General features: G+C 47.5%; 1 protein-coding gene across 7 annotated transcripts in view; it reads left to right on the top strand.

The window, feature by feature from the left end:
• The window catches only part of RTEL1 (regulator of telomere elongation helicase 1), a 1,752,068-nt gene that overhangs the window by 137,465 nt on the left and 1,593,831 nt on the right, over positions 1–20,772 (top strand). For all 7 annotated transcript variants that reach the window (XM_069650890.1, XM_069650893.1, XM_069650896.1 and 4 more), the window contains 2 exons: positions 18,697–18,790; positions 19,403–19,484. In XM_069650890.1, the coding sequence (XP_069506991.1) occupies positions 18,697–18,790; positions 19,403–19,484 (176 nt within the window). The remainder of the gene's footprint in view (positions 1–18,696; positions 18,791–19,402; positions 19,485–20,772) is intronic.

Here is a 20,772-nt window from a genome sequence, read left to right as displayed (position 1 = left end):
GCTGTTTCCTCGTGTGCTTTTCCTCGCTCAGTGTGTGCTCTCGTGCTCTGCCTTTTATCTGTGTGGGGAAGTTTAATTGAAGTCAGGTGTGCGTGGTAGTCATCAATTACCTGACCTTGCCGGATCGTTGTATTGGGACACGTCAGGGTATACGACTCGGGTGTTAGTCCGTATTCTCTCATAGAGGCTGTCTGTGAGAAAGTGTTTGTGTCGTGAAAGAGGGGGGCGGGAGGTTGAGTACCTAGTATCATACCTGGTAGGATGGGGTAAAGGTGTTAAAGGTAAGGGGATACCGCATCTCACTATACGGTCTCTCACTCCCCGAAGACCCCTCACCCAGGTGATCTTCCCGCACTGGTCTACCCCCAGAAACTGGATCCAAAAGCGATGGCTGTGTCCTGGCCACCTGGATGACAGATCCCCGGGGACTAGCAGGTGAGAAACCTTCTGGTTTCTGGAAACCTTCTGGTTTCTCACAAGGGTCCATGCAGCTTAGTTTTGGACAGAGGACAAGCTGTTTGCTTTGGACTTCACAACAGATGACAAGCACCCTAGTTAGTTTTGTTAGGCAGGGAAATCCACAGATTGGGGTTAGTGAGGCCTTTTTTTATTTATCTGCAAGAATCCCAAAAACCGGTATGTCTCCTTCTTCTCACCTACCACACCGCCTTATGGTGATCGTCTAACTTGAAATGTTGTAGATCAGAATTGAGTTGGCGATAATGGAGTACCAGTAATGTTGAACTAAAAGCATGTTGAAACAATTGAAATGGATTAAATGAAATCACTCATGATTTGAAGTAAACTACCGAATTGTCAGTGTCATTGCTGTCAAGTGAAATGAGTGCAGGCTAAAGGGATGTTTCATATTCCTAAATCAATTGCTTGGAATGTTTAAACCCAGAGCCGGCTGTTTGAGTCAGAAGGAAGACAGACTCTCGGATGACATTGCCAGGAGGATTTACTAAAGTACAAATTGTTAAAACCTAACTTTCCCTATCGCTATGGGAATTCCTTACCCAACTAACTAATGTGCTCAGCAGTCAGTCCAAATAAAGAAGTCCACTGTCCAAAACTATCCTAACTGACCCTGCCACTACATAAACTAACCTAGGCTTGGAGAATGATTCCCCTCTCCTTTGGATACTTTTAGTATGTCTGTTAGTTAGCATAGGAGTCTTAAATATCTCTCCCTCCTAGGATCCTCTTTGTGGGTTTATTGCACGTTTCACTTTCTCATTTGTAGCTCTCAATCTACTTTTGGTTATAGTCTTGCCTTGGGATTCTTATCCCCCTTCCTTTATTATGGTTCAGTTCAGTTTGGCCTGTCCAACCTTGTATCTTTTGTACTGTTTGCGCCTTTTCCGAAAGTAGTATGGTACGGTCACTGGCTTTTCTCTCCCTTGAGCTTTTTAATAACTTGTACTTTTGAGTGGTCACACTTTGCATTCACTTTAGATTCTTTCCCCTTTTCACATGTTATTACGATTATAATATATTCTCTCTCAGTATTGAGATTCTCAATTGTTTCCCCTCTTGGGCTCTCACTCTCTCTCTCTTGACTTGCTTCAAGATTGTGTTTCCATATTCGTATTGAGACGAGTTTGATCTACAATCTAACAATCCCCTCTTTGAAGCCACCCGTGACTCCTGTACTCCCAGTTACCTTCTTCAAAGGAGAACTTCTTTTGGAGTCTGGTTTCTCTGGATCCTTCTTGCCTGCTGTTGGCCGCTGGTGCCTTTCCTTCTTTGGCATATGGCTTCTCGCGGTGTCCCCTCTGCTCTTGTTTTCTCATCTCACTTCAGTGTTCCGGTCTTTGACCGTGAGACCGAGCGCCTTCAGGCTTGCTCTTCACAATGGTCTTGGCAGAGTTGTTTGGGCCATTGATCCACCAGGGATGTTTCCCTGTGGTCCCACCACCATCTATTTGCACCCTCCTGCCCTGCTGGATTCTCTCATTGCTGCCATGCTGCAGCGTTGGCATTCCGGCTGATATACTCTAGCGAGTTTGAAAGACGTGGGCTCTCTGGTTTCTGCTTCCTTCAGGTGTCACCTCTCTCTCTCTCCCTCCCTCTTTTCAGCAAAATGATAGCATCTCAGTAGAGCTTCTTTGTACCAATTAGCAGATATTTTTTTTGCACAATTGTCCGAGTGTCTAAATTTGATTTGAGTTCCATTTGTTAAGCGCAGCATTCGCCCAAGGGCATCTTGGTGCTCCTAGCAGGACCATGTGAGAATAAAACTCTTAAGAAGAGAAAGGTCTTCAAAGCCTTACAAAAGGCAAGATGGTTGACTGTAGACCTGCGTGAGCGTGGTAGGGCATTCCAAAGGCCAGCCACTACCATGGAAAAGGATCAGACTGCCCCCTGACCCTCCAATGCGGCTGTATTTCACCACAGGGATAGACGGAAGGCAGGTGGCAGAATGCAATGCCCGACCAGGGATGTAAGGCCGAAACATTGCCTGTAGGTACTCTGCACCTAGTCCATAGAAGGCGCAGTGAACCAGACACAAAGATTTGAATTGAATGCGCTTCATCACCAGGAGCCAATGCAGTTTGAGCAGAATAGGAGAGATATGGGAGCAGGAGGGGGTGGAGATGGCCAACCGTTCAGCGGAGTTCTGAAGAACCTGAAGAGACGGTGTAACACGCAGGCAGGTTGGTCAAGGAAGAGGGCGTTGGAATAATCAATGGAGGAAGAAGGTGAGCTAGAATGAAAGGAAGGACCCAGCAAAAGAACTTAAGCTGGAAATGGCCCTGCTGACAGACAGTGCTGACCTGGGCCTCCATTGATAGTGAGGAAGAGAGCTTTGCCCCTAGATCTTCACAATCTGAACATGTGACCGAAAAGGGCCAAGAGAAGGAGGCCAGATATCAGTGGTCCAAAAAGTGGAAGCCGTGAGAGGGCCTACCACCAACCGCTCTGTCTTTTCCCCTTTCAACTTGAGCCAGTTGTTCTGCATCCATTCCCCCACGGCCTCAAGACATGTGCGGTACATGGTAGCTGACTCAGGAATAGTGAAGTCAGGACGGACCAGAATCTGCATGTCACCTGCATAAGAAAAGTAGAGGAAGCCGTGCGAGAAGATCAGTTTGGTAATTTTGAATAAGACCGGGGAGATGGCAGACCTTTGAGGGACACCGCAAGTGAGGTCCGCTGCCTGAGCGAGGAAAGGAGGAAGAGAAAGAGTTTGGCGACGGTCTGTGAGAAAAGTGAACCAGGCCAGGGCGGTGCCTGAGAGATGGCCCCTGCGAGGTGCTCTAGCAGGACGCTGTGATTGATGGTGTCAAAGGCGGCAAATAAATCAAGCAGCAGTAACGCACTGATGCTGCCCTTATCATGGGCCCGTGCTAGATCATCCATGACGGAGACCAGGACACACTCGGTGGCACGCTCCAGGGGGAACCAGACTGTGAAGAGTGGAAAAAAGATTCAATAAAGGTGGTGAGCAAAAGACAGACTACAGATTCCAAAAGCGTCATAGTGGAGGGGAGAAGAGAGAGAGAGGCCGTAAGTTAGGTGGGATCAAAGGGTCCAGCGAGAGTATTTTCAGTAGTGGAATGACCGTGGCATGCTTTAGAGAAAGGGAGGTCTTAACAGCTTTAGTCAGAAGGTGAATGAGGAGAGTTCCAATAGTTTTGATGATGCTAAGTGGGATCGGATCCTGCAGAGAGGAGGACTTTAATTTGGAAACCGTAGCTGCAACATCAATGGAAGCGTAGCAAAGAAAGACAGGGAGCCGCAGTAAGAGATACCGTCGGGGACAAGAGAGGAGCAGACCCACAAGGGAGCCTAGAGCTAATGCCAGACTTAATAGTGTTGCACAGATGGAACTGGGTCCGGGTATGAGGAGGAAAGACCGCAGACAACCTTGAATTAATCCTTGGAGTGGTTGAGGGAAGTTTAATCAGTGAGGTATAGCAAGATTGATTTGCGTTGATAATAGCGTGATGATACTGCATCGTGGCCTGGGACAGCGCAAGTTTCGCCGTAGGAGTATAGGAAAGTCTCCATTTGCGGTCAAGCGGTTTGCGCTTCAAGCACATCGCCCGAAGATCCTCAGTGAACCACAGTTGCAAAGGGCTGTGCTGACAGCCTCAACCTCTTAAGTAGAGCATGCTGATCAGCTACCACCATGAAGGTGTCTGATAGATCGAAATCCACGTGGGCAGCTTCAGAGTAACAGGTGCCGATGTGTGCAGCAATACCGTCGAGCTGCACAGAGCACCAGCCCCGCTGAACAATGGCAAGAGGGGGAGGGGCCAGCTCAGGGGCCCTAATGTCCCAAAGAAATGGGACAATAAGGTGGTCAGTCTATGCCACTGTAAAAGCATGGTTCACTGTGGCCTCAGCATCGGGCACAAAGATGAGGTCTAACGTATTGCCTAGTCTATGAATGGGACCTGAGACGTTTTCAATGAATGAGACTTCCTTCATGGAATAAAGGTCATTTTGTAGTTTAAGATCGCTGTCATTGTTGGCCCTAAGGTTAAAATTGCCTAAAATAAGAAGATGGACATGCCCAATCTGAATATCAGCAACAAAGTCCAGGAAAGCAGCAACAAAAAGGATCATTAACTGGGGGCCGGTAGAAAGTCAGCAGGTAAATGCAGAAATTAGGAAGGAGGGAAAGACGCACCAACATAGCCTCCATTTAGATGAAGGGAACCATTCTAATGGGAGCTGATAATGACAGCAGTTCCGCGCCCATTCCTCGGTGGGGTATGATTGCAGTGCAAGATTTTATAATTTGCTAGCAGCAATTGATCAAGAGCGGGGTCAGAGGTCCCCCCCCCCCCCGCCACGTTTCCGTAATCCAAGCGAAATCAGGCATGAGATCACTAAGGAGGTTGTGATAATGGGCTGCATGGGCCACAAGGGAACAAGACTTAAAAAACAGACTTTTAAGAGGGACATGAGAGGGAGGCAAGGAAGGACATGCATTGCTCAGTACCATCCAACCATTCGGCAACACAATGGCTGGTGGTGCAAGTGGGAGGAGCTGGCATCGAGAGTAAGCTTCAAGACTTACTGCAGCTAACTTTGTGCAAGGGAAAGCGAAAGTGCCTCCCATTCCGGCCGTGTCAGACGAGTTTGACTTAGGCACGACTTTGGCACGCAAGGTGCGAATCCGCTCGCCTGTCCGCTGAACCTTTTGGGAGGTGCTAACCTATAGCGGCACATGATATCCCAGAGGCCAATCCCCTGTCGCCTCGCGGTTAGCCAGGGAAGAGAGAAGGAAGACAATGAATGCGGTAAGTGAAAGCAAAGACAGAGCCACAAGCCGCGGCGAGCCCTGGGTCGGGCAGAGGACAGGCAACCTCTCGCCACAATCGCGGCTTACAAGGAAAGAAAATTGAAAATTAAATCAACAAAGGAGGGAATGTAAATTAAAATAAAAACGTAGCCAAGAAAATATTATAAATAAATATAAATGGCGCCCTGTCACATGCCGCGGCCCGGTAAACGGGACCGTAAAAGGAAATGAAAATAATGATTTTAAAAGAATAGTAAAACAGTTGCCAAAGCTCAACTTCAGTTTGGTATAATTGCAGGAAGCAGAAGTGATTCTCCACTGTACCTGCTAGAAGCAGTCTTTTTGGTTTTGCCCATCTTCCCCTTCTCATACGTCTGTCTTCACCAGTATTCTTACTTGTATCGTTGGTGGTCATCTTTTGCTCTCTCTCAATCTATAACCTTCTATCTATCTGACCTCTAATTACATGCCCCATGAAGGGTGTCCCTTAAGCCTCATTGTGTCATTTTTAATTTTGTTAGCATTTCTCTCTGAATCTCTTGGGTTAGATGCCAGTAGTTAGGGAGATTTCCCCACAGTTCTTTGTGGCGTGTAAAGACATCTAATCTGCTGGCAAGACCGGGATCCCAACCAAAAGTTAGCCCAAGCTTCCTCAGGGTAGCAATCGTGGAGCAGTCTGGTTACAAGAGGAAGTAGGCTGGAAGTGAGGTAAAGTTAGTCCCAGTAAATTCCTGCAGAGAATGCACCATACTGGTAAACTGAAAACGTACACTTTATTATAAATTCATACATAGAATAGTTAAAAGATCAAGTAAGTACTTTGGGTTAAACATTGTAATATACAATTTATGTGTAAAACCGTAGTGTCATAGACTAACCCTAGGCACTCATAAGCTAATTGTCTGCCCAATACCTGGCGGTAAGCACAATACATATAAGGCTAAGAAGTGGGGAGAAAATGGGAACCCTACAGAAAAGTAAAAATGCATTCACATGAATTGACAATAATGCCCACAACCTCCCTAGTACATAGTACAATGAATAATCAACATGTGTAGTCCACATAATAGCTATAGCATCTAGAAGGAGGAAAGAGGTTAGCAGTTTTCCAACATTGACCAGATGGCCACCAAAACTCAGAACATTACTAGGTTTACAATACCGGATCAGTAAGATCTTGTTACACTTCTTGAAATTACATACAAAAATAACTTTGTACATTTCAGTTAGCAGAAGTGTAATGCAGTGTTTTAGAAATTCCTAGTAAATCAGTGGTACAAGCTAAGTCTAGTCTTTTGGTAGACCAAGGAAACCTGGATTGAAGGGAGACCCAGGAAAACTGTCTGCGTTCAGGTAAGTATCTTCCAAAGTCTTTGGTGGCGTTGCAGAAAGGTTCCTCAGAGGAAATAGTGGGACAAATCAAATAGGCAGCGCTGCATTTGTAGGATAAAGTCAGCCAAGTCCTAGTTTTACCCCACAGGTGTGGAAAGCAAAAGCCAGCCAGCAACCTACCACAAGTGACATCAGAGGAGCCCCCCCCCCCAACCCCCAAGGGCTTTAGTTTCAGATTGAAAACACATATTACACAGCAAGGAAGAAAGCAAAACAGGATTTGAGTCAATGTCGGTTAGTGGCAAAATGGAAATCGGACACATAGCCCACCAGCACAGGACCCAGGGGTAAGTACTTACAGCAACAGGCCCATAGAGCTTGGCTCGGGAATGATAAAACAACCCAGTAGGTACAAGTCTTCTACAGGCTAGTTACAAGATTTGCTGCCTAGGCATTTAAAATACGGACCAACAACAAACCAGACGAAATAGCAAAAGAAGAATCATCCTCCTTCCCAGGAGGGTGACCTACCAGCCAGGAGCAGAATCAATTAAGGACAAGGTGTACCAGGAAAATGTGAGAACCCTACCAAGGGGATCTGAAATGGTTTTCAGGGCAAAACGGTCCCACGCCCTTCTGGACGGCAGAGGCTTCCTACCTCAAGGCGTTGGGACCAGGAGGCTAAAATGGGAAAATGGCAATAAACTGGCCCAAAACAATCCCTGCACAGGACATCCAGCCCATCGAGTGAGGAGGAACAATAAGAGGATGAAGAAGAGCCTTGGAAAGACGTTCAGCAGCCAAAAGGTGAAACCAGAGCAAGAGACACCCAGTGCTCCTACATTGTGGCCAAACCTAGTCCTAAAATCCAGCAGCCCAGCTTTGTGGAAAAATCGTCTAGCGGTTCAGATAAGAACTAGCAGAATTGAAGAATGCACAGGGTCCCCACTAAATATACACACTTAACTGTGGGCCTAAGCCAGCCCTCCAGTCACACACCAGGCTGGCCCAGTAAATCGCCCAACACTCGGGTTAACACATGCAATTTGTGCATACCTTAAAAAGGGCATCACACATTATCCAATGTCCTTTCCTCAATATGTCCTGTGCATAAGGGACTGGGCTTGGGAGCTGAGAAGAGGTAAGTATGGTGAAAGCAGACTGGGAGTGAGGGCGAGCGGACTATGGAGTGGCGGGGGCTAAAGTGGTGGGGGTTCCAGGGCTGTAACCTAGATTTGGAGTTCAGAGTGTGTGGAGGAGGAGGGACAAAGGGCAGGGTTTCCCAGGCGTGTTCCCTGGATAAACTGCCTAAGGACTTAGGTGGGACAGCAAAGTGTGATGAAGGATCCATTTCCTAACTCCTCCTGCACAAGAGGTGAGACATGAATCTGTTTTTGAAGGCTTATGGCTCCCCCAGTTTGGTCAAGGGACCAGTCTAAGTCCAAACTGGTCTAGGCAGTGCTGGGCTGGGTTCAAGGTGAGCCCATGTGTGCACAACTGCTATTTTACCACAAACAAAGGGATGGCCCAAAACAGAATGGCTGAGAGCAGGACTTTAAAAAAAAAAAACGCATTAGCACCTCATTGTCTACCATAAATGGAAATTGGCCTTCTAATTCTGTGTAACTGTCTGCACCCGTGATGAAGCCAAACCCAAGCTACAACTTTCACCAGCCTTCCTCCACACCAGTAGTGTGGGGTGATGTAACCACCCTATAGTCAACTTAGTGCCACAATGGGGTGCTTAAAAAAGCCTTCTGCCCTAGGTGCACTATGGGCTACTAGGTTATGTTAATTGTTTTTGTAGAGCGCAAGCTCGCCGAAGCATCTTGGCGCTAGAAGAACACCAGAGGGATGAATAGACTAGATAGGCAACCTAGATAAAAGCCAGAACAAGTAGGTTTTCAGCAACCGGCGAAAGGCCAGAAGATTGGTGGTCGCTCCTAGCTGAATCGACAGGGAGTTCCACAATTTAGCGGCTGCCACTGAAAAGGAGCGGCCCCTCCACCCGCTCGAACTGATAGCGGGGAACAACCAGAAGACGAGCCCTTTGACTGCAGCTCACAAGCGGGCACAGAAGATTGAAATTTATCTTGCAGCTATTCAGCACCTGAGCCATAAAACACCTGGTGCACAATCACCATCGATTTAAAATGAACCCACTGAAGAACCGGGAGCCAATGCAAGGATCGAAGAATGGGGGACACATGGGCACCATATGGGGTGCCAGTACATATGCGTGCAGCAGAGTTTCGGAGGAGCTGTAGGCGATGAAGGAGATACAGGGGCTGAGCCAAGAACAAAGAGTTGCAATAATCCAACCAGCTTAAAACTAAGGAGGCCGTAACTAGCGGCCTCATTCGGACAGGAAGAAATGGTAAAACCTTGAGAAGCACACAAAGTTGAAAGAAACCTGCCTTACAAATGGCCCCAACTTGGCTTTCATAGACAAGGAAGCCGAGAAGATTACTCCCAAATTCTTAACCTCTGGAGCTGGGGAGGGACATGCTCCAAGTTCAAAAGGGCAGAAGGCCGAAGACCAAGACGCCGCAGAAGCAGAGCCAGCCGCTCGAAGGCCATGCAGGGGGTGCACCACCAGGACCTCTGTCTTGTCCCCATTCATTTTCAGCCAATTACTGCCCATCCACTCACTCACGGCCAACAGGCAACTCCTAAACTGAGATGCAAGGCCTGGCTGGATGGAGTCCCGCCGGATGATGATTTGCATATTATCAGCGTAGGAGTACCACCTGAAGCCGAAGGAGCGGATGAGCAAAATAAGAGGCTGAATATAATGTTAAAACGATTTAATTTATCAATCGCCAACTCCACCTTCTGGGCTGAGAAGGTTAGAAATGCCAACCAACTAAGGTCTAAAGGGCAGGAGGAAGAATGCTGCTCAGGAGCGGGAAAAGCGGCTAAGCAAATTTTGATCCTGTATCAATGTAACTTTATTGATATAGAATGCTGCTAGGACATCACAAAGAGCTTGTGAGTGGTTGCCCTGTGTAGCAGCGTCCGGAGGAGAAGAATGACCGGACTACAGAGAATAACTCACGCGGTTGGTTCAGCGCATTTCCACTTTGTCGGTGTAAAAGGCACTTTTTGCCATCTGAATGGCAAGATGGTAATTACTACAAGTCTGAGCAAAACAAGGTCTAGCACTGGCGGAATAAGTTTTCTGCCATTTCAACTCGGCCTGCTGATTTTTTTGCCGGAGAGCCTTAAATTCACCCGTGAACCAGGGTTGAGAATATTGCGCTCTCAGTTCACAGAGAATTAGCGGGGCTAACATATCTGCCACACTAGTAAAGATCCTCGAAAGAGTTGAAAAATTCATTTGGCCAGCTGCTTGGCATGGCGCCTGAATATTCGAAGTAATCTCCGTATTGGAGGTTCTTAACCAATTACGACAATGTTGGTATTTAGCTTGCCCCGAAGCCCGAGTGGTATGTGCCTGGATTAAAAACGGTACAACCAAATGGTCGGATCATAGTATAGGAAATGGAGGAAAAGTAGTGACTAAGCGGATTCCTAACAAAAACGAAATCCAACGTGTTACCAGCTGTATGAGTCAAAGAAGCCACCAGCTGAGTCAGACCCACATCTTTCATAGCTTCTAAGAATTGCTTCTCTGCCACCGTGGAAGGGCAATTAAAGTGCAAATTAAAATCCCATGGAACAACTAAGTGAGGATGTCTGAGTTCCAGAACCATGATAAATTCAAAGAATTGATCACAGAAGGCTCCTTCCGCCCCAGGGGGATGGTAGACCACTAAAATGTGTCGACTAAGATGAGGGGAGATAGCAATTTTGACCAAGATCGCCTCTATCTTAATAGAATGGACCAGGGGAATATGATTAGCAGCCAAGCTAGACTTAGCGATAACTGCCGTGCCGCCCCCTGCTTGGGCTGTTTGGCGGACCACACGAACATTTTAAGATCCGCATAGTAAACCAGCATTGGCAATGCCAACAGTTTTGGCAGTTGTGGTTGTTCATTGCCATTTAGATTTATAGGTAAGAATGCAGTAAATACTTTAGCTATGCTAACCCAGTAATTCCAAACATGTCAGTGTGGGGGTGGGGTAGAGTGTGGTGGGATTTGTGTGGGTGGAGCCGATGGGGGTAGAGTGGGGTTGCGCTGGTGGGGGGGGGGTTGCCAGGGAGGAGTACGGTACAGAGGAGTGAGATATTGTGGGTAGAAATGGGTTTGGTGTGGTGGGGTAGGGTGCAGTGAGAATAGAAATGGGTGAGATGGGGTGGGTGGGATAAAGAGGGGTTAGAAAAGGTAGGTGGGGTAGAAAGGGTTCAGGAATGGTGAGTGGGTGGGGGGTAGTGCGGTGAGCCAGATGTACAGAGCCCAAGAAGCAAACCCTGACAAGAGTGTGAAACAGTGATTGACAGTCATGAAAACCCAGCCCGAACCGGTGAAGACTCCTGACACCAAGTACCAGGTAACTGAAATGAAAGCGTGAGGGCCAAGGGGATACCTAAGGGAGCCTCGGAGGACGTTAGTAATGGGAGGGTGTAAAGGAATGTTAACTTAACACGCACAAAGATTAAGAACTGTAAAAAGCTAATCCTCACCTTGGCAGTTGTGATTAAAGTCTGTCCGTACTACTCTGGAGACCAGATGCCCCTTGAAGCGTATTGAACGCGTTACCTTCTCGAGTACAATACGAAGAAACCAAAACCCGTCAACATGTCTTTGGGAGCATCATTGGCAGGAACAGAGTTCTCAGAAGGGCAATCGTTGATGGAGATGTAGAGGTCCTCCAGGGCTGGTCCATCGAGCCAAACCCCAATCCGTTTCTGTCATCAGTCTGTTGCACATTGCTCGAGCTTATACACATTGCTAATTGGTCAACACCAGAACCTGCCAAGAGTCTGTCTTTTCAGCTCATGACCTTAACTTCCTCCGGATACTAAAAAAAAATTATCGTTGTCATTTTCTTCACGCTTGAAAAGCCAGGAAAACAGCTTCATCATCCCAGTGGGGGTGGATCAATAATTGTGCAAAACCTAGAGATTGTGAAATCCTCCATAAGGGAGCTATACACCTTATTAAGAACTGTGAAAGACATTGGGGAACCAGCTAGGAGAAGGGAGTCATTCTCCTACACTCACAAGAACTTTCGGATTTGTTTATTTTCTGTTGGGTCACGTAGAACCTAGAACTTTTATCAAACCTTTGCTTTGAACAACCAGTGAGCTGTTTGGACACTTTACATTCAGGAGAAGGGAGTCATTCTCCTAGATTACGGATAGTAGCTGGACTTCATGTTTTGTTGTAGTGACAGAGATGGAGTAGGAGCCTTTGTGACTAGGACGGTGCCGTTTTAATTTGACTCGCACAGACTTCCTGATGACCAACCGGTTTCTTTAGTTTAGGTAGGGAAATCCCCTTCGAGATGGGGATAGATAGGTTTGCTTTATCATTTAATAAAAGTCTATAGCAACCACTGCAGCAGCAGTTGGTCAGTTTCTTCATTCCTTGTCGCCACAAGGACTGTGCAGGTGCAGACCCCAGACAAGCATTTTTGGGGTGGCAATGTAGGGTGGGGTGCTGATGTGTGGGTTGGTGGAGTTCTGTGGTGCGTGAGGTGGGATAACAGACGGGTAGAAAACTAAAATAAAAAGAAGAGCGGGCCATGTCTCTTATCACTGGACTGCACTGCAACTTGTCTAGAGTGAGGGAGGCGGGGGCTTGGCATCTGAAAACATAGTGTGATCCCTTCATTCACACCACTCTGTTGCTGGGGACAGCTTTGGTGGATCTTGAAAAGGAAAAATGGAGCAGCCAGCTGCCGCCTCATACCACATACAGATCTACTGCTTGACAGGGGTACAAGGAAATACTGGGGGCTGGTGGTGCAAAAATCCATCTCTGTAATGGCAGGCAAAGGAACAAAGTAAAATCACTGCACAAGCCCCTTGTCACATGAAAGCCCAGGCAGGCAACCTACTTTGTTTCAGAGCTTGTGATTGGGGGCTGCGGGGGAAACAGTTAAACTAGCCCTGATTTGATTACAGGGTGTAGCAAGAAAAAGCATTTAGTGATTAGGTGAGTTCATGCCACAGCATTGCCTGTTTCCATGCCAACCATATATTTCACTTCTTAAACTCCTCCTTCCCCTCATTCTTCTGTGTGCTAAGGGCTGCACCACCAAATTGGGCCGAAACGAAAAAAGGTTGCAGTGGCAGGGGGTCTTCAGTAGTACAAAAATAAAGTCAAAGATCCTAGAAAAAAAATGTGAAAGAAACCCATTCCCCACCTCTATAAACGTATCCCCTTTTCCAAAACAACCATCTGATTTTTTCCATTTTATTTGTTAATTGAATTTCATTGCAATGAATAGCCTGCACTGATGAATTTTTTGTTAATATTTTGCAATGAAATCAAGAGATACCCTCTGCTACCTTGTTTGTCCAGGAGTTTAATAGGTATTTTTGTGTACAAGAACATATCGTGGTGTTGCATCATGACTGTGTGTGCCTTGGTCTGTTCCCCGCTTTTGATCCTGTTTTCTGTACATACTTTAACCTGTAGACTTCCTTTTCTGACTACCGTGTGTGGTATCCTTTATTCCTAGGTGAGGGAGACTCACTCCTCAAGCACTCCCTTGTGCACCCTCTCCTCAAAAAGCATTCTGCCGACCATTCCTGTATGCCAAACTACCGCCCTACCTCCATTACCCCCTTCCTGGGCAAACTCTTGGAGAAGCTGGCCATCTCCCAGCTTATCCACCACACTGAATCTGTTGGTTGTCTCCACGACCACCGGTCTGGCTTCAGAGCTGCCAGAGGAATGGAAACTGCTCTCCTGAACACCCGTGAAGACTTGCTCTGTAATCTCGATTCTAGCTGTCCTTCCGTTCTCATCCCTCTTGACCTTTCCTCTGCCTTTGATATGGGCAATCATGCCACCCTGATAAATCATCTCTGTGATACCCTTGGCATCACATGCCTGGCTCTGGACTGATTGACCTCCTTCCTCTCGAACCGTCCTTTCCAGGTTCAACTGGGCCCTTTTCTCCACCATCTCACTCTCCACCTGCGGTGGCCCTCAGGGCTCTATCCTCTCGCCTTGGCTTTTCAATATCAACCGGGCCACTCTAGCCCGTTTGGTCTCCACCTTCTCTCCTAACTTCCAGTGATATGCGGTTGACACGCAGCTCTCCTTCAAGCTCCCCTCATCTGCCTCCTCCTCTCTCATTCCTGACTGCTATTCTGGAATGCTGCACTGCTATCGATCGCTGCCTTAAAGCCAGTAAGACAGAGATCCTTCTTCACATTGGGACCACTGCTCCCTCTATCCCTCCTACACTCTGCCCGCCCCCCCCCCCATGGGTCCCCTCACCCTCCTGTGAGGCAAATAACCTTGGTGTCATCATCGACTCATCTCTCTCCTGCGCTCCTCACATCACAGACCTTACCAAGAAGGCCCACTTTCAGCTGCACCTCCTCAGAGGCATGCTCCCTTTCCTCACCTTCCCCCAGAATCTCAATGTCTCCAGAGCTCTGGTCCTCCCCAGGCTGGACTACTGCAACAGCCTCTTCCTCAAACTGCCAAACTTCTCCCTTCGCCCCATTCAACTAATCCTGACCAGGACTGCAAGACTTATACTTGGCCTGAAGCCCAGGGACCGCATCTCTCTAGCCCGAAAATCTCTCCACTGGTTCCCGGTTGCTGCAAGGATCACGTTCAAGACCCTCTGCATCATCCACAAAGCTTTCTGGGGCTTGGGACCCTGCTACATCCAACTCTCTCTCTCTCTCCATAAATACCTCCCTGGTAGAGCCCTTTGATCTGCAGAGAGTTGGAGCTAGATGACCAGACACTTTTCCAAGCAGAGAGTGGGGGGTAGAGCTCCCTCCTCGCAGGTGCCTTCCTGCCCCTCCCAGACTTAAGCTGCATCTCCTTTCTTCCCCTCCCCTGCTAATGGTCCTGTCTGCCTCTTGACTGGCTTCCTGGTTCCTTCCGAGTCTTACAGGGCACCTGTCCCCCATAGTCCAGTCTACCCCTGCACTTGGTCTTGTCTGCCACCCTACGCCCTCTCAACCTGCACTTGCCCTTGTGGGCCCCTCCCCCGCACTAGCCTGGCTGGGCTGTGCACCCTTGTAGCTCTTCCAGCCCCTCACCTCACACTTAGCCCGTGGACTTTCCTTCCCCTGCACTCTCTGCTTTCACTTGGCTCTGTCCACCTGGCCTTCCCTGGCACTCACCTTTTCTCACGGACCCTTCCGCCCTGACCAGCACTCCCCTCCCACCCCCCTTCCCTCTGTACTGTACTTCTCGTACTGCACTTGCACAATCCGAATGTCACAAGGCCTAGTAGGATCCTATTTGTTTTGTCCTCCCTGTTCCTCACCCTCTTGTCTTGTTGCACCTCGAAACACATTATGTATAGGTGTATTATAAATAACCACTAAATAAAATGAATAAATAAACCAGGGTGTCTGACTTTTAACAAGGGTTTTAGCCTTTGGATCCCTGGTTTCTAAATTGTTTCGCTGATTTTTGGGTGTTATGATGATCGTGAGGATGTGTGCATCTAGTTTGATAGAGCAACTAATCTTCCAGCAGCAGCATAGCTTCTGCTGCAGGGAGTGTCTGTGCTGTGTGAAACCTGAAGGTGTCTCACCTGCTAGTCCCCGGGGATCTGTCATCCAGGTGGCCAGGACACGGCCATTGGTATTGGATCCAGTTCCTGGGGTGGACCAGTGCAGGAGGATCACCTGGATGGGGGGTCTACGTGCAGTGGAAGTGGGACACTGAAGGGTGAGACACAGTATCCCCTTTCTTATGTACCTTTCCCCATCCTACCAGATAGGATATCTAGAAACTCAATCCCCTGCCCCCTTTTTCCAACACAAACACTTTCTCATGGACTAACACCAGAGTGTATACCTGACATGTCCCAACACAAGGGTCTTTTACTGATAACTACATGCACCTGACTTCCATCACACTTCCCCACATGGACAAAAGGCAGAACACAAAAACAGACTATGAGCAAGGCCAAACACACAAGGAAGCAGCTATTCTGAGATGGTAGTTTAAACAGAGTAGAAAGGCGGCAAGACCAGAGAGGACGACAAAGGGGGGAGTTACCCATGCCCTTTTCCAGAAAGGATCGCGACTTTCAAGAAACCTCAAGGAAAAGAAACATAAGACCCGGAATTCTAGCTGACGGTGTGTCAAAGGTACACAGGGCCGCATTGATGGCCAAGGCGGAGAGAAGCGATTGCCACCGTGGTACCGTCCTTGACTCTGTTGGGGACAATTCTCTGTTAAGGCTGAATTTCCTAACCTAGTGAGTCCCCCAGCAGCTTTGCTGGATTTTTGGGGTTTGTTTTTCTCCTGCCAAGAGTGAGACTCTTTTACCCTCACTCTTGGGCGTGATTTGAGTGTGTTTCTTTGAATCTAGAAGTGTTTAATGGGCTATGGGGTCTTTTACTCCATAGGGCTTCATGTGTTTTTGTGATGTGTTACACAGCACCCTCAGTGCAGTGACACAGGGGTGTCATAGTGACCCCTCAGTATAGACTCCATACCCTGGGACTGACTACTGTCTCCCAGGGCATGTAAAGTCACCCTTGACTTTACTAGTCTTAAATTCTGAACAGAACCAGTACAAACCATCATATTGTGGACATACTGGCTGGGGCAATTCGATTGCCCCAGGGTCTGTTAGTCGAGGGGGCACGTCTCCGTCCCCCCTGATCGAGTTTTGGCTGGTGGCAGTGGATACTACTTTTTATATTCAACCGCGAATATTTTCCTATGGGATTTCCCATTGTTTTAGGCTACTATCTTTATTTAATTATTTACGGTAGCCTCGAACATACCGCTGGTTTGTTTAATATTAATTCTCCGGTTGATATTTTTTGCCAAAACTTGATTCTAAAATGCCGTTTGTGTTCTCTTCTGTGACTCCAACCCAAGTCGAGCCCTTGGTTCCACTCTGTCTGGGGTACTTAGGATGGGCGGAGGGGGATTTAGGCACCCTGGACTGAGTTGCCTAGGCAACTCAAGTCGCACTCCGTCCTGATTGGGCACCACTTAGCATGTTTGAGTGACAGCTAGGCTGAGTGAATGGGGGTTTTCTGCCTAAAAGCAGGGCTTTGGGGACTGGAACTTCAGAAGTCGTCCAGGACCTAAGAATCCGACGAGGCAGAAGCTGAGCCGACCTGCCACGACACCACCACCGGTGGAGCCCTGCTGGACAGCCTCACCACTTTTCCCAACGACAGAGATCTCCTGCCGGAGAGTCTTCTTCCTTTGACTGGTGGGGATAACCAGTTTCACCGTCTTTTCGCTTTCCCGACGTACCTCGTGGCCGCTTTGCCCGTGCCAAGCACCCCGGCAACCGGGATACCACGTTTTACCACGACCGCAAAACAAAGGTACCACCTTTAACCGGAAAACTCTGCGGCTGGTTTCTGCCCTGGTAGTGCAACGACCTTCATCTCTCCTCCAAGTCGAGATCTTCTCTTCCCCTGGACGACGACGCAACTTGCACCCACTACCAGGAACAACTGCCACCGCTGGAGGATCCTTCCCACTTAAGGTACTGTGTCCCGCCTGGCTTCCCTTGCTACCGACTGTACGCGGTAGATTTAGTCCCCGGCTTTCGAACCTGGGTTAGCCTGGGACACCCTGGCTAAACTTTCCTAAGCCTCTCTAAACTCTTTTTGAACCCTCTGCAAGTGCTGCAGTGTTTCAAACTGTGTTTTTAAATAAATAATTACATACTTTGATACCAAAGCTCCGGTCAGTGTTTGCTTGTATTATTGTAACTGAGTGCTTATTGTGTATACTTTGCATACTGCCTAACTCTTCTTGAGGGAAGTCTGACTGCTCAGCCACAGCTACCAGGTAAATCTGGGTGGTGCAGACTGCTACCAAGTGGGTTTACTGCCAACACCTGTAGTCTTAAATCTTTTGCAGTGGTCCCTAAGGGAACTGCACAGGTTTCTGCCTAACAGACTCCGACAGTAAAGCAACACCAATGACTATCGGCACAGCCGGTAAGTCGGGAGAAACTGATAGCAGACATGACTGTGTGATGCTCAAGTTTGCAAGCGGCAACATTGTATGAATAAAGAACTTGTGACCTTAATGAAACCAAAATAAGTACTAGATAGAGAGTGGTCCGGCGCCACATGGTTACTCACTCGAAGGCCTGTTTGGTACCCCCAGAGCGTGTAAAAGATTATTGAACGCTGAAATCAAAGTGGTCCTACAACGGGTTAAGTTGAATCCTGTGCACATTCGAAAGCCTTTGATTGCCTGCAAACTGAAATTGGTCTTAGCCCGGAAGAGGGGGACTAATTGTTTAAAAGGGGGATCTGAGCCGGAGGAGGAGGGTCCGGGGTGAACAGTAAAACTCCCCCGCAAAGATATTATTGTGGCAAGTGTGAACCGGACTAAGGGATGCCTGCAAATTAAAGTTGGTTCGAACCAGACTGAGGGAGGCTAATTGTAATAGAAGGATCTGAGCCCGGCTGAGGGGGGATCCCGGGCGAAGAGTAAATCGCCTGACTTGAATATTTGGAATGGAACCTTTCTTTGTTGTTTCTGGTACATCAGACCCTCTGAAGCAAGAGCCTTTGAACGAAAGAGACTTGGGCATAGAAGGCCCTGATGATGGTAAAAGGAAGTGTGACCTCGTACCGAAGAAGCCCAAGAGTGCTCTGCTCGAGTGACCCGCCTTGTTCCGAGCTAAAATGTGGGGAAGGGAGGCCAACGGCCTAAACATCCTGATTTATCAATTTGTGAACACATTATCCCACACTACATAGCGATAAGGATTGGCAATGTTTTTTTTTTAGTATAGGGCCTTTTTATTTGTCTAGACTCCACTAGGACTGTGTTATTATTTGATGGTTGTAGCTTGCTCCCATTTTAGATTTAGGTTTAGAGTTTTTCACACTCCTGATAAAAGTTCAATAAATACCCTTGAACTGTGATCACTTGTGTCTTTCTGTCTTTGATACCATGCCTTCCTTACAGCTGCCCTCAAACAAATGCAAGTCTGTGATGGAGTAAGTGTTGTTTGATGTTTATTTTCATTTTTTTAATCTCTTTTCCTCAGCTTATTACACGGATATTCCCAAAATCATTTATGCCTCCAGGACCCATTCCCAGCTTAGCCAGGTCATTGGTGAGCTAAAGAACACAACTTACAGGTAAAAGCAAACACCAACAAGGCGCTTCGTGAGGCCATATTTTATGGGCAGGTCTGGAGGAGTGCCAAAACTGAGTGAGTGTTGCATTTGAAGATGGCCAGAAGGGTTATATTATGTAGAGAAACCAAGCAATAAATGGGAACTCTTATAAGTCGAGTCCAGCATGTGGGTGAATGCTGAAGAAACCAGATATGTTAGAGGGGGTGTCAAGAGTTGGGGGATCTCAGACTACAGAAAAGAAAAATGTTGCTGTTGCATTTACAAAACGGAATAAGTCGGATCTTTATGGTAATCGGCTTGTAACAAGTCCTGAATAAGTGAACAGCTAGATGCACTGACACTTGTACTGATCAAAAACCTACCAGGTCCCTGGCTGCACTGATATGTGAGAATTAACAATGAAGATGCCATGATTGGAAAAAAAAGTAGAACTGCAATTCATCAAATGCAACCAAGTCTTCAAATGGGTGTGACTTGGCTACAGTGTGTTGACTTTTACCGTTCTGTGATGGGTGCAAAAGGCAGAGATGTGGGTTGATTGTTGACTGCATGTACCTCTTGCATGTGTTTATTGCACTCCATTCTTGCTACTGTTTTTCTTTTTTAATACAGGCCAAAGGTTTGTGTTCTGGGCTCTAGAGAGCAAATGTGTATCCACCCTGAAGTCATGAAACAGGAGAGCAACCATGCAAAGGTATGTTGGCCAGCCCTCAAATGTTTGTCTGTGCTAGGGCAGTATGCTGATCAATTTGTCATCAAAGGGTGTGTGTAGTTTGGTAATGCGTTGGGTTTGGTTTGCTTCGCGTTTTAGGTGAAATGCACTGGTCCTAAGAGATGTGTTGAGCCTTGCTATAAAGTACCTCCCCTATCAGCAGATAGAGGGAATCAAGTTTTCCTTTCCCGGTTAGGTGACCCAGCAGGCAGAATAAAAGGCTGATAAAACATAAAGCATGAGTTCATCAAGGTGTCCAAAATGCCCTATGGTGCAGATCTGATGAGCCAGCCTAAGTAGAAAGGAGGATAAGACCAAGCTAGTGAATCAGTGGATGTGTGACACGCAGGCCTTCATCGGCAGCGAGGATGTGACCAACAGCCAGTTGTCGGGAGCCTCGGAGGTGGCTATACGAAGAGGAGCGAAATAAGATGCAGAGCCCAAGCAGAGTCTCTGGTGGTGTCCAGATCAGGTTTGTGAAAGAGTGTATACCAGAAGACTGACTGATGGCAATGGGCAGAACCGAGAAAATCGTGAGGATTAGCAGATGGACTCCTGTACCAGCGGTAAAAACCACAAGATGATGGAAAAGTGCCTGGGTCTAAATTCTAATAGAGCTAACCATTAGGTAGGTTGAAAGGACGAGACTTGCTGTACGTTAAAAATGTATTTATTTTTTACATTTGTAGAGTGCACACAAACCCGGGGGCATCAGGGCGCTTTTACCAGTTACATGGACCCAGGTTGGGCAAGGCATATGTGCAGACGAGACATTTCAAGCATTACAGTTGTGGTAAGAAAGTAGGAGGGGGGTTATCGGTCAGGACACAGGCAAAGGTGAAGAAGATACAGTTGCATACATTTTCAGATGATGGCGAGTGCATAGATTAGGCCATGGCAATAACTGTATTTTATGCGGTGCTGGCTACAGGCCACAGTGACGGACTGTGGGTTTATGAGAATAACCATCTTTTAGCAGTTTTGTGGAAGATCCAGTATGATTCTTCCGCTCTGAGGGCAGGTCGGAGTGAGTTCCAATATTTGGCAGCCAAGACTGGAAAACTGGATCCTGGTGCGTTTGAACTTGGGTTGGCTTAACTTATGGGAGTGTTGGGCTCTGGTGCGCCTAGTGGATTGTACTTTAATGTTGTGTACTAGGTACGGAGGGGCTGTATTAGAAATACACTTGTGGGTAATAGAGAGGGTCTTGAACAGAACCGGTCCTTAATGGCTATCCAGTGGGCAGTTCTCCGGGCAGCAGAGATGAGTT

Source organism: Ambystoma mexicanum, chromosome 3p (assembly GCF_040938575.1).
Source record: "Ambystoma mexicanum isolate Mex_15411 chromosome 3p, UKY_AmexF1_1, whole genome shotgun sequence".
NCBI classification, from domain to species: Eukaryota; Metazoa; Chordata; class Amphibia; order Caudata; family Ambystomatidae; genus Ambystoma; species Ambystoma mexicanum.
This window is presented reverse-complemented; position numbering and strand designations above follow the sequence as displayed.